General features: G+C 47.9%; 1 protein-coding gene across 2 annotated transcripts in view; it reads left to right on the forward strand.

Moving 5' to 3' along the window:
• Nucleotides 1-1,162: 1,162 nt before the first annotated feature.
• The window catches only part of PSEN1 (presenilin 1), a 54,653-nt gene continuing 42,048 nt past the window's right edge, over nt 1,163-13,767 (forward strand). Inside the window, exons 1-2 of one of the 2 annotated variants that reach the window (XM_006272557.4) lie at nt 1,163-1,252; nt 7,233-7,373. In XM_006272557.4, coding sequence (XP_006272619.1) covers nt 7,290-7,373 — 84 coding nt within the window. In that variant the 5' untranslated portion in view covers nt 1,163-1,252; nt 7,233-7,289. Of the gene's footprint in view, nt 1,253-7,232; nt 7,374-13,767 lie in introns of those variants that run through there. The other variant, XM_019496559.1, reaches the window with a different exon arrangement.

The following is a 13,767-nucleotide window of genomic DNA, read 5'->3' on the forward strand; positions in this document are numbered from 1 at the left end:
CTAAAATTGTCCTTCTAATTCACAAAGTGTTAGTTTGTCACACCATCTTAGGTTTTGCCAGTTTCACCCTACTTCCAAGAGACTTCATGTTTTAGCTGCAAATGAGAGTATTTATATTGATGCTGTTCTAAATCCCTTTGCTGGGACAGCAGCCAAAAAAAGGAATAAAAAGCATCACTGAAAAATACCCTTTGCTAAAGATGCTGTGTGGTTATGTCCCTTTGGGTGGATGAAGGAATTAATTGTCATCAAGCTTGTAATTACAAACTAACAGGCAGTCATGGCAAAATAAGGCTTTGTTAATTGAAATTTACTGAGAAAACAAACTCCTAAGTAATAATTGAAGACAAGCTACTAGTTATGTAGTTGTTTGTTGCTTCAGTACCATTTTATCCCAAAGAAGTGTAGGTTTCTGTGAAGAATTTGTTCTTCCAAGGTAACAGTGTTTTCTGTAGGGCAGGTGAATCCATTCAGACTCGAATACTGTCAAGTCATACCTCATTCTTTAGAAATGTATATGCCTGCATCACAAAGATGCAGTTAACATGCTCATAAGGGGAAAGGCAATTTCTCCTCCTCCATTTGAAAACTACTGTTCTGATAATCTACTCAACTATCTAAAAGCACAGATGATGCCACTATAGTCTTTCAACTCGGTGACTGTCATGACCAGCCACCTTATCCTGTACTACAAACATTCCCTTAAATCTAGCTTTTCTTCACATTTCCACCTTATTTTGGAACATCTGTTCCAGTTTTAAAGAGCATGGCACATCCCAACAGCCATGTATTAAAATCAGAACAAAGATGAAATCTGTTTTTGTACAATATACTAGCAATCTCCTGTCCTTTTTTTCAGGGGCCTTTTTCATAGGAAGGGTCTAATGCAGAAGGTGGAGTCTTTTTCCACCTGGAAGAAACAATTTGTATCCTGTCAGCACAATTTTCTTTTACTCTAAATACTTCACCTCCCCATTCCTTCCATCCTGCTCCCTAAGAAAAAAAACGCCGTGGGTACATGGCAGCTACTAGAGGAGATTGGGGGGGTGCGGGAAAACGCCGCGCGCGACGCATGCGCATTGCGGCCCAGCCTCTGCGTCCCCGCGGGATGACGTGTCCCGGCGGGCCCAGTTCCCGCGGCGGCGCCGCTAATGCGCCAGGCGGAAGTGAGGTCACGGCGGGGGCGTGGCGCGGCGAGGAAGCGGGGGGCCGGAGTGTGAGGGGGAAACAAACCGGCGGCGGCCAAGGGGAGGTGAGGGGCGGCGGCGGGGGAGGGGGAGGTGGACTGGAAGCCTGGGACCGAGGAGGGATGGGTAGGAGGGTTCCGGCGGGCGCTGGAGAGTGGCCGCAGTCCCAGCTCCGATGGGCGGGTGGGGGCGGCTCTGGCCGAGGTCCAGTCGGGGAGAGCCCCCCTCCCCGCGCCGGGTGTTCCCGCCTAGGCCGCTCGGGGGAGCAGCGCCCCCCCTGCCCCCTCCCCCTCGGTCGGGAAATACCCGGGCGCCGCCCGCGCTGTCACTCCGGGGCCGGGACGCACGGGGCGGTGCCACCCTGCGGGCTCCTCGCCTCGCAGCCCCGGGGCCTGAGCGGTCCCTGGCCAGCGTGGGGAGCCGGGTGTTCACCCACCGGCTCCCCCTGGCCCCCTGTGCCCGGCGCTGCCAGGGCAGGGCGACCCAGGGGAGGAGGGTTGTTTTCTCTGCCGAGTGACTGACCCCACCGCGTCAGCCTGGAGACCTTGCAGGGCAAAAGGGAGGAGGAAGGTTTCCTTTATTTCCTTCCTGTGGGTATTTGTGTGGCACTGGTTGCTGGCAGCCCTGGCAGGTGGCTTCCCTGAAGAGGTCACGGGTCTCTATAACTGTTGTATTCACAGCAGAAGTGTCTGGTCCCTGCTTCTCCACCAGGACACCCGGGCTCTGGGGGCCTTGAGATCCTTCCCAGGGTGCCGCGGGCTGCCACCCTGTATTGGCACTGTTAGGTTTACAAGCATGATTCACAAGGCAAGCCTGGAGATTTAAAACAGGAAACCAGTGGGTTACAAGCAGTCTGCACTGCTGTGGTCTTCCTGAGCTCCTTGCAACAGATGGATTTCTCTATTAGCCACAAAAAGAGTGAAAACTCAGAGGTGGCATTTTCCAAGAAGTGCCTCAAGTCTATCCTGCGGTGTCTTGAGAACCAGAAGTTGAGACCCACTGCCCTAACTACTGGTTAGCAGTTGTTTTTTTGCTCTGCAAGAGGAGAGATCCAGATCCACACTAAGTTGTTGGTTTTATGGCTGTTGGTCCAGCCAGGGGCACTGGATTTCTCGAAGTGCTGCTTTGATGAGGTTCTGCAGATCTCTGCCTTTTATTACTGCTTGTCTCGGGTATTACTTTGTAATAGTACTGTACTAAACCATTTCAGAGCACTTCACAGAACCTGCTCTACGGTCTGTTCTTAAATTAGTTGATTCATAAGTAGGTGTTGTACCAGTACTTCCTTGGCATCCCTAACCACTTAGCTAGCCTGCGAAAGGAGGAATGCTGTAAGAAAGTAACTTTTCTGGGAGAAGGATTTTTTTGTTCAGATGCAGGCTATAGCAGGGTGCTCAATCTCTGGCCCATGGGCCAAATGCAACCTGCAAGGCCAGTAGGGCTCTCCACAGATTGGGAAATTTGGTGGTAGGGGAGTGATGGCATTAAAAATGACCACCCTCCCCTGCTGCCAGATCTCAAACCCTAAGCCCCTTGCAGCAGGTTGGGGCCAGATCATGCCCCACTCTCTACCATCCCTGAAGCTGGATGGGGCTGGGTCACATCGCTTTCCCTCAGGGAGCTGGGATGGGGCTGGCTCAGGCCCCCTTCTCCACCTCCCTGCCCCATGAGGCTGGGTCAAGCCCCTTTTCCACCCCCCCCAATAGGGTTGGGGTTGGGCCATGCCCGTTTCCATGCAAGGCTGGGCTGTGCCACTTCCCTCCCCCCTGCAGAACCAGGTTGGAGCCAGGATGCCCCCTGTCTCCTTCACATGGCTGGATGGGGCCCTGCCATGACTGCCCTCTGCTGGATTGGGACCATCAGCTGGATCTGACCCACTGATGGCCTGGGTATTGCCCATCTGGCCTGCTGGCCAAAAAGGTTGAGCACCATTGGGCTATAGCAATTACTGTAAGGTTGAGTTAAGAAGACTTCATGAACTGGGTGTATAAGGAACCAAATGAAAACACTGAAGAAATCAAGTCCTAGGTGAAATGCAACTTGTTGATTTCTTTAGCACTATTTCAGATTTTAGGGTTGAGTCGAATAAATTCCACGAATATAGCACCTGCTTGTACATCTGAACAGTGGGATCATTGAAGTAGGCAGGTCACACTATCAGTTGTTCACAGTCTGCTGAATAACAGTAGTCAGTTCAGTTCTATAAATTCCTTCATTGTGACTGGTGTAGGAAAAGAGATGATTGTCCACACCTGTCTGGCCATTGACCTGGCCCACCAGATGTGCCAGACAGTTATTCCTGATGGTGTGACTCAAAGCCATTATCAGACCTGCTATGACTGGCTGTAAAGTAACATCTCTTTTAGGTTGGCAGTGGTGTTATATCTAGAGACCTACTTTAATTGCGATGATATGAAACACTTTTCATGGGTTGGTCAACATAAAAAGCAAATTCTGCAGTTTTTCCCAGATGTGCTCTGCTGACCCTGCCTGTCCCTCAGCGTTTATTGGTGGAGAAGCCTCGGCCAGGCAGGACAGGCGAAAGGGTGTTTGCCATCTTGTCTGTTGGCTGTCCTTTGTTCAGCTGGTTCCCTCAGTGCTGATTAGCAGAGAGGCCCTGTTGGGATGAAGGGGCAGCTCCCATCTTGTCTGTTGCCTTTTAGGCCATCCCATCCTCTAGTGCCTTCCCTCCCCCCAGATGGGCTGCAAGGCTGAGCTGCAGTGGCAGCGAGGACCACTGACTCCCACTGGAGAGCCATCATTTTTCATTACATTTTAAAAAAAATGAGTTCACAGATAATCCCAGATTTTGCAGTTTCTGTGAAATTGCAAATTCAGTAAACCCTCTAGTTATATCTAGCAGTTTGTAATAAATTCCTCAAACTGTGTTTTTGTTTTAATAGTACAATATCTGCCTTTCTGTGGGTATTAGACTTATTATTACTTACATCATCAGTCTGCTTACTTCAAGGAAAAGTTTAAAAAGTAAATTTACACTACTGCAGAACTGCTCTGTTGCATTTACAAGAAACACACACTGTTGCAGAATAAGTTGCCCTGCTAAGGTGTATCTGTATGAAATGGCCCAGAGCTTGTTAATAAAAAAAAATGGGATCAATGCTTTGCTTTTTTGTTGACTCTTTGAGATATAAAGAATAGGTTAATAACAAGATAGCATTTTCTGTTCCTCCTTTGTTCCTAATGTAGAGAGATACTAACTTAATCATATGTCACAAGGCAACATGTTTGCTTACCTTTTATTCCTGCCATTTGACATGGTTAAATATAAAGAATTTTTCAAATTAAATTTACAACTAATTTTAAATGTTGACAATGCATTAGTCAGTTTTGCTTTTAGTTATACATAGTTTTATTTCCAGGTCCTTGGTGAAGTAATATTTGGGTTTTGGAAAGCTTATATTTATTTTTAAAGCTTATGTTTATTTTTGTTTTCTAAATTGTTTAAAAAAACATTTTTCTTGGCCTTATGCTGTGTTTATTCTTACAAAACATTAGTTCTGAGGCAATTAGACAGCAGCCTTCTATTACACTTTTTTAGCTACTGTTTTCCGTGATGCTTTCTGTCACAGCTACTGTCTGGACTCTGACTGCAGCCTCTTAATTATTCTCTGTCTTGCCCTTACCAGTGTTGAGGTTGAATCATGTCCCTTTTCTACTCTCAAACCGGGACTTAGATATACTACTGCATAAATACTGACCTCTGGTATCACCCAGCAGGTCCAACTTGGATTTGGGCACCTACTTTTTTTCCCCTTCAGAAACCTATAGTAGTGGTATTGGCCAGTACTATTCTTAAAACAAAATCTCTTTATTTAATATTTCAGTGGAACCATTAGATAAGAAGCATTTTGAAACAAACAGTGTACGTGCCTGTTTAGTCTTTTAATTTAGCGCTGCAAACTAAATGAGATGAGCTTTTCCTAGGGGTGCACTGATGGAGATCTTTTTGGGCTGATACTGATAGCCAGTTTTTAAGGAGGCATGTCGGCTGATACCAGTCCAATTTCTGATACTCAGCCCAGCAGCTTGATGAGCAGTGTCTGGCTGTTAAGTCTGTTGTGGTGGAAAGGGAGGGGGAAGTGGGGTGGGGGCAGATAGAGGCCCCTGCTGTGAGGGAGGGAGGGAGGGGCTGGAGCAGGCGCTGTCCGGGTGGGGTTGGGTGGAGCAAGGCTTGGGACAGCTGCAGCTCATCCAAGGGGCTGGGGAAGGGGGGCGGCCATGCAGGCAGGGGCTGCAGCCACCCCAGAATTTGCCATAGCTCACCCCAACCCCCCCTCCCAGCACCACTGCCTGCCCCGAGTGCAGCCCAGCTCAGCCCAGTCCCCCCCTCCCCTCCCCTCCCCGTCACCGGGAAGAGCTCGGTGTTGCCCTGGCCCCAGCCAACAGTGGCAACCTGCCCCACCCCATGCAGATCTGGGGGCACATGCCCCCCATGCCTTTCCAGGGTGCGCACAGTGGCAGGAGCTGCCCTCCTCCTCCCTGTGCTCCCCAGGTGAGCCATGGCTCTGTCCCACATCCTGCCCTGCCATGACTGGGCAGCACCTGAACCAACCTGTGCCCCAGCCCCACTCCCTCGCTCACCATGAAGGCTTTGATCTGACCACCCCTATGCCCCTCCCTCCCCACTTCCCCTTCTACCACAAGAGACTTACCCAGCTGGACAAAGCTCTCCAAACTGCTGGGCTGTGCTCCTCGCCGCCTACGTGCTGTGCTGTGGCTGCAGTCATGCATAGGGCATTTACTGGCTATGTTATTGGCCATATCAGGCAAAAAATGCCAATTTCCGATGCAGTCAATCTTTTTTATATTGGTGCCGATCCAATATCAGACCAATGTATCGGTGCATCTCTAGCTTTTCTTTATTTGCAAAAATACAACTGAACCAGCTTTCATTGTCCTAGCAAACCTAGACCAAGTGGTGTTTTTCCTTTTTTCTTAATCAAAGTGGGTTGGGTGCTTTCACTGAAGTAGATGGAAGTTATTAAGAGTGCTTGCTTACTCTGGCACTGTCTGTTGACGTTCCTTCAATGTAAATGACTTTCAGAATCACTTTCTCTCTTATCCAGGTAGACTTAAAGGGTCAAAGCCTTTTCCATATATTGTAATACTATGCCTATGACGCTTCCACACTGAGTATTGTTTAAAGCATCCTCACATTTGTCATATTTCGTTTCCTCTCATGCCTGTTTTGGGTGGTTTTCCTATATTCTCCTGTCTTTTGAAGTCTTGTTTTCCACTTCTAGTTTTCAGTTTAGTTTCAGTACAAATTCACATCTTACTATTTTTTGTATTGGGACTTGTGTATATTTTAAACAGTCATTCAGTCATGTTTTTATAAATTCATCCAACTGTTGTTTGTTGAGGAGATGAATATGCTTTAATACCTGAGAGCTTCTTGAAAGTTTTTTTGTTTTTAATAATTCATTTGAAGTATTTTTTGTAATTCCAGACAACTGCAGATGATTATGGGGTACTAAGCACTGTATGTCATAATCAGGTTTTCAGATGTCATGATTAAACTATATACTCGCCATACTGATTTAAGGAGCTGAAAAATCTGTAGCTAGAAAATTAATGAATCGGGAAAGAAAAATTCTACCAGTGTACTATCACTTCACTAGTGTGGTGCATGGTGGTGGACCTAGGTAAAACAGTCTAAAACCTAGGTAAAACTGTTCTAACTCTTGACAGTTTAATTAAATATTCAAGCACATGGTAACTTTGTGAACAGATGTGTAACATTTTTGTGTGAATGTTCAAGGTGGGTTACAGCTTTTACCCTTTATCTTGAATTAATTTACTTTGCACTTGGTGTCGTGGCTGATGGACTACTTTCATAAATCTTAAAGCATATTTATGCTGGTAAATGCAAGTCAAGATTTTCATTAAATTATTCTATAGTTCTACATCACCACAGAGTTGATGGGAAAATGGTTAACTTTCCTTTATGTGAATTATTAAAAAAAAACAAACACTTTTGATATACATGCAAATAGAACCTTAATGCATTTCTTTTTCTTGCAGTGTCTCGAGAGATATCTGTGTTGTGTAGCAATAAGTGATTTTTGCAGAGCTGCTCCAATGACGGAACTATCTGCACACTTACCTCAGTTCCAGCATGGGCAGCTGACAGAAAACTTCCCTGACAGCCATCTGAGCAATACTGTATGTAACAAGCTATCTCATTATTACCTGGCAGAATTCAAAACTGTAATGAATAATTGAGGTGGACTAAGATATCAGTTAAGAGTTCTAAAAATCTGTTTTTTGTCAGAATGGTTCTTTCTGTCTGGGTACTACAGTGATAAGCATCATAGAAATGATAATAAATAACCATAAACAAAAGCTTAGTGCTCTAAGTTTATTTTTGAATAGAAGCATATTTTTCCTGCTCTTTCTCTTCCACATCTGCTTAGAGTCATGGGACACAAATATTTGACGGGAGACTTCAAGATCTAACTTGAATCTAACTTTCAAGATATGACTTCAAGATCTAGCTTTCTTTTGTCTAGAAATGAAATCAATTATGTTTTAGATTTTATTTTTGAATTAAGTATTCAGAAAGTAAGAAACTTGCTTTTGCTTTTTTCAGTTTGGGGATTTTTCCTCCCATGTCCTGTGCACGTTCACTTACTTTTGTCTGTTTAAAGTATATATTCTGATTGTCCACCTATCCCTATTTTCCAAGATTTTGCCTGCAGAATAAACTGCCAGCCAGTGTTGCTCTGTTTGAACTTCTGGTCAGCTTGAGCATTGGTGCTAGTCTAATAAGGGTTTAGAGCAGGGGTGGGCAATTATTTCGGGCAGAGGGCTGCTTGCCCACTTTTGGCAAGCTGTTGAGGGCCACATGGGTAGCTCTGCCCCTTGACAGGTGCCTCGCCTCTTGGTCACCATCTTGGGACCAATGTCTCAGGGCCAGCACTGGTGGGGCCCAGAGCGGGGTGCAGGCTGGCAGGGGTCTGTGGAGCCGGGCTGGGCTGCACCAGCAGGGAGAGGGGGACGCTGGCCTGGCTCCATAGAGCCCCTGCCAGCCAGGACCCTGTACTCCTGCCGCCCTGCTCTGGGCTCTGCTGGTGCTGGCCCTGGGACACTGGTATGGGCCCCGTGCACCTGCTCACTCCTAGTGCCCTCCATCCCCGCAGTACAGGTGGGGGGCAGCGTGCATCCCCAACCCCTTGCTCCCTGGCAGGGAATGAGCTGGTGCTGAACGTGGGGGAAAAGCGGCCTCTCCCCTGCCCCGTGGCCGGTGCTCCGTGCTGTAGCCACTTGCAGCCCACAGGGGAGGGACCACTTTTCCCCATGCTCAGCACCAGCTTGTAACCCAGCCCTGTTCCCAGCCTGGGCCCCATGCCAGCTCTGGGCTTGTCCATTGGGGCTGGGCATGGCGGCAGCAGCAGCTGCGGCCCCCAGCTTGCCATGCCAGGTAGTGTTTGCCACCACCACCTCTAGGCTGCCCAGCGTGCGAGCTCTGGGCAGGCAGCAGCAGCAAACACTGCCTGGCGTGGCAAACGGGGAGACCACAGCTGCTGCTGCCACGCTCAGCCCTGATGGGTAAGCTTGGAGCTGGCACAGGGCCCAGGCTGGCAGTGGGGGTGGGTTACAAGCTGGTGCTGAGCAGAAGGAAAAGCAGCCCCTCCCCTGCCCTGTGGCCAGCACCCCGCACTGCAGCCTGTGTGGGGCTGCCTGTGTCTGATCAGGACAGCCCCGTGTGGGCTGCGAGCGGCTGCAGCAGGGAGCATTGGCCATGGGGCGGGGGAGGGGCCACTTTTCCCTGGGCTTCTTCCCTGCCCATGGTCCTCCCCTGCCCTTCTCCCCTCCCCCTTTACCTGAGTTTCCTGTTTTAGTGAAACCACATGGTGACAGGCCAAAAGCCCCTGCTGGGACTTCTGGCTGGGGGCAGGGCTGGGCAGGCCCTGCTGTTGCGGGAGCCCGCCGGGCTTTCCCTGGGTCCTACTGTCCCTGGTTCCTATCATTTTTGACAAGAACCAAAGACAGATAAATATGAATTTTCTAAATTTTTTTAGGGGTCTCGCAGGCTGGATAGAATGGCTTCATGGGCGAATCCAGCTGGTAGGCCGTATTTTGCCCACCTCTAGTTTAGAGACTGTTCTTTTTGTGCTACCTGAGAACTGTTCTGTGCATAAGTAGCAGTACTGTCACTTATCTCCCAACATGGGAATCCTAAGTGTAAGGAGTTAGCAGAAGTGCTTGAAAATGAAAACTATCATGACTCTGTGACCATTTGGAAACCTTTGCAGAAACTTGCATATTGCCATTTAAGGTGTAGCATATCCCATTGTTACACTTTTAAATGGCCATTAGGAATGAGTTTGTTACTGTATCCACCAGAGCATTTTACAAACAATTTCTCTGGAAACTTCAATCTTTACTCACTGATTGATTTATTTTTTGGGGAGCATACTATATACAAACGATGGGAAACAGGCATTGTTTAGGTCAGAAATGTTTCTGCTTACATCAGTTAAAACCACAGTTGGGAAAAGGTTATTTTCAGTTGTACTGTATATTTATCTCCTTCGTGATAAACAACTTAAAAATAATAGCATAAACTTAAGGTCAAGTGTTATATCTTGACCTCTACGCACAGTCCTTAACATATAGGACCTTATGGTGCATGCTACATGCTATTGGAACAGTTACCAGATAATTGGTTGTAGAACAGTGGTTCCCACTTCTAATCAGTATATGAACTGAACTCTCCCAGCCAAATTCCATTAAACTTCCCACCCCAATTTTTGATGATGCTGGTGTAGTTTCCTCGCCTCAAGCTGTGTTCGCTAAGTTTGGGAAATATACATTTCTGATTACCTTGGGTCTAAAAGACTTGAATTAGTTTTAAAATGTCTTTGATTTTTTTTTTAATCCAGAAATGTGAAAGGTTTATTGCATCCAAAAATACAGCTGAAAGTTTTTACAAGGGCTCTTAAGTTTCTCATAGTGTCTTCTGCTCCTTGACAAAGTTATTTGTCTGCATTTGCAGTACAGACCAAGTTCTTCCATTGTAATCATATAAAAAGGTGGGGGGGTAGCACTCTATGTTAAGGAGCAGTATACGTCTTCCACCATTAAGGCAGGGGTGGAGAAGGGGAACACTGAGGCATTGTGGGTCAGGATCCAGGGGGGGCCAGGGGAAAAGGACTTGGTTGTGGGGGTCTACTACAGGCCTCCTCATCAGGGTCAAGAGCTAGACGATGTATTTTCCGGGCAGCTAGCAGATGCCACACAGGTGCGGGAGGCAGTGGTCATGGGAGATCTAAACGACCCAGATATCTGCTGGGAGGAGCAGACAGCCAAAACAAGCCGCTCGTGGAGGTTCTTACACTGTGTGCAGGACCTCCACCTAACCCAGGTGGTGTCTAGTCCCACCAGGGGTAGCGCTTTGCTTGACCTGGTCTTAGCAACAGGGGATGATCTTGTGGGGAACATGTGAGTTCATGGTAGCCTGGGAGATAGTGACCATCACTTGGTCGAGTTCACTATCCAGCGAAGGGTGGGTAAAGTAACTAGTGGGGCTAAGGTGTTGGACTTCAGAAGGGCCAACTTTAGCAAGCTTAGAAGGCTAGTTAGTGAGGGGATGCAACTCAAGAACGTAGGGCATATGGGGGTCCAGGAGGGTTGGAGGTATCTCAAGGGAGTGATCCTTGGGGCTCAAAAGGAGTCTATTCCATTACGTAGGAAGGGAGGTAAGGGGGCAAAAAAGCCCCCTTGGCTGAACAGGGAACTCCAGGAGAGTCTGGGCACAAAGAAAGAGATGTATAGGCAATGGAAGCATGGAGCAGCCACCAAGGAGGAATATATCTCCCTGGCGTGCTAGTGCAGGTAATCAGTTAGACAGGCCAGGGCGGAGCTTGAGCTCAGGCTGGCTTCAACAATTAAGGACAATAAAAAGTCCTTCTTCAGGTATATAGCAGGCAGAAGGAAAGCTCAGAGCAACATAGGGCCCCTGCAGGACAAATCAGGACAGTTGGTAGTTGACGCGGGGAAAAAAGCAGAGCTCTTCAATGAGTTCTTCGCTTCAGTATTTCTATGTACCGACCAAGCCATTTTCCCCTACCTCGATCACTGACGGATGTCCACTTGGCACCAGTCCGCCTACGGTTAGTTCTGAAATAGTTAAGGAGCTCCTGGAGGAGCTGGATGGGTACGAGTCAGCAGGCCCGGATGACCTCCATCCACGGCTGCTGAAAGAATTGGCCAGTGTCATAGCTGAGGTGCTGGCATAGCTGTTCGAGCACTTGTGGTGCTCCGGCCAGGTCCCTGAGGACTGGAGAAGGGCCAGTGTGGTGCCCATATTCAAGAAGGAGAGAAGGGATAAGCCGGGTAACTTTAGACCAGTCAGTCTTACCTCTATTCCTGGGAAAATGCTAGAGAAAATAATCAAAGAACACATTTGTGCAGGCCCAGCAGGGGAAACGATGCTGAGGGGAAACCAGCACAGGTTTGTCACGGGTAGATCCTGCCTGACAAACCTTGCAGCCTTCTATGACCAGGTCACACACTGCCTGGACACGGGAGCTGAGGCTGATGTCATCTTCCTGGACTTTAGGAAGGCCTTCAACACAGTTTCACACCCTATCCTCATTGGGAAGCTAGCGGACTGTGGAGTGGACGCCTACACGGTCAGGTGGGTGGCCAGCTGGCTTAGGGACCACACCCAGAGAGTGGTGGTGGATGGTTCCTTCTCGGCCTGGAGGGAGGTGGGCAGTGGGGTCCCGCAGGGTTTGGTCCTCGGACCGATATTATTCAATATCTTCATCAGCAATTTGGACAAGGGCGTGGAGAGCACCCTCTCCAAGTTCGCTGACGATACCAAGTTATGGGGCAAAGTTAGTACACCAGAGGGCAGGGAGCAGATTCAGGCTGACCTGGACAGGTTGGATCAATGGGCAGAGAGAAATAGGATGCAATTTAATAAAGATAAATGTAAGGTACTCCACCTGGGAAGGAGAAACCCCCAGCACACCTATAGGTTGGGGAGTGTCCTTCTCAGCAGCTCGGAGGCAGAGAGGGATCTTGGAGTCATAATTGATTCCAAGATGAACATGAGTCGGCAGTGTAACGAGGCCATCAACAAGGCCAATCGCACCTTGTCGTGCATTAGCAGGTGCATGACTAATAAAACAAAGGAGGTGATGCTCCCCCTTTATGCGGCACTGGTCAGGCTGCAGTTGGAGGACTGTGTCCAGTTTTGGGCACCGCACTTCAAGAGGGACGTGGGGAATCTGGAGAGGGTCCACAGGAGGGCCACTCGCATGATTAGTCACCTTCATGATAGACCCTACAGGGGGAGGTTGAGAGAGCTGAATCTCTTCAGCCTTCACAAGAGACAGCTGAGGGGAGATCTTGTGGCCGCCTATAAATTTATTAGGGGAGGTCAACGGGGAATAGGGGACACGCTGTTTACTAAGGCGCCTCAGGGAGTGACTAGGAATAATGGGTGTAAACTAGTTGAGAGTGGATTTAGGTTAGATATTAGGAAGCGGTTTTTCACGGTAAGGGTGGCCAAGATCTGGAATGGGCTTCCAAGAGAGGTGATGCTATCTCCTAGCTGGGAGGTCTTCAAGAGGAGGCTAGATAGTCACCTGGCTGGGGTCATCTGACCTCGGTCCTCTTTCCTGCCAGGAGTAGGGCGTTGGACATGATAATCCATTGTGGTCCCTTCTGACTCTACAATCTATGAATCTATGAAACATCTCTGTGGCAACCATATCCAGCAATCACATTCTTCTATGTATGCAAATACTACTGTTAGGGAAATATTAATATGTTTCTAGTCGCCTTTAGTATAGGGGATCTAGGGACCTTTTTGTGAAAAAAGCTGATCACACTAATTGCTTCTCTGTTTCATTTAATCTTTCTTGCTAGTCATTCCTTTTGGTCCACTGCATGTGCTGCCACCTGGATCTGTTCCTCACTCTCCCTTGCACGTGTTGGAAGTAAAGATGATTTGCACCAATTGACTGCCATTTCTGGGCATGTTATCAAAAAGGGCTACAAGAATCACAAATATTGTTTCATGCTACTGCTGCTTTTAAATTGCTAATGTTATTCACACAATAAATGGAAACTATGGTAGAGGATAGCGGAATAAAATAGTACTGGGACTACACCCTGATTTTTTTTTTTTCTTTCCTCTAACCCTTCCCCTAATTCCTGCTTGAGACCCTAGGCAAGATGTAGTGTAATAGGCTTTCCCCACTTCCATCAGCCAGAAGGCTCAAGGAGAATGGAAGAGGCAAAATTTCTTCAGACTTTCTGCAGCTAGAAAGGTATTGAGTTGCGTTCTAGCCACAGGCAAATATGGAAGGGAGAACCTGTAATCAGGCCTCAGGGACTGTAAGTGATTGAAGTCCCAACACCCTTCCCAGGAGCAGCATGCCCTGCCTGTTTGTCCCTCCCTCCCCTCTGCCAATTATATACATCTTTGTCAGGATTTGTAGTGGTCTGATGAACTGGGCACTGAGACCCCTCATAGAGCTCCATGGATTGGATACCTGTTATATTCAGCTCTAGATTCTAATGCTGTAGTCAGAAAGCA

Source organism: Alligator mississippiensis, chromosome 2, assembly GCF_030867095.1.
Source record: "Alligator mississippiensis isolate rAllMis1 chromosome 2, rAllMis1, whole genome shotgun sequence".
In the NCBI taxonomy this organism is placed as follows: Eukaryota; Metazoa; Chordata; order Crocodylia; family Alligatoridae; genus Alligator; species Alligator mississippiensis.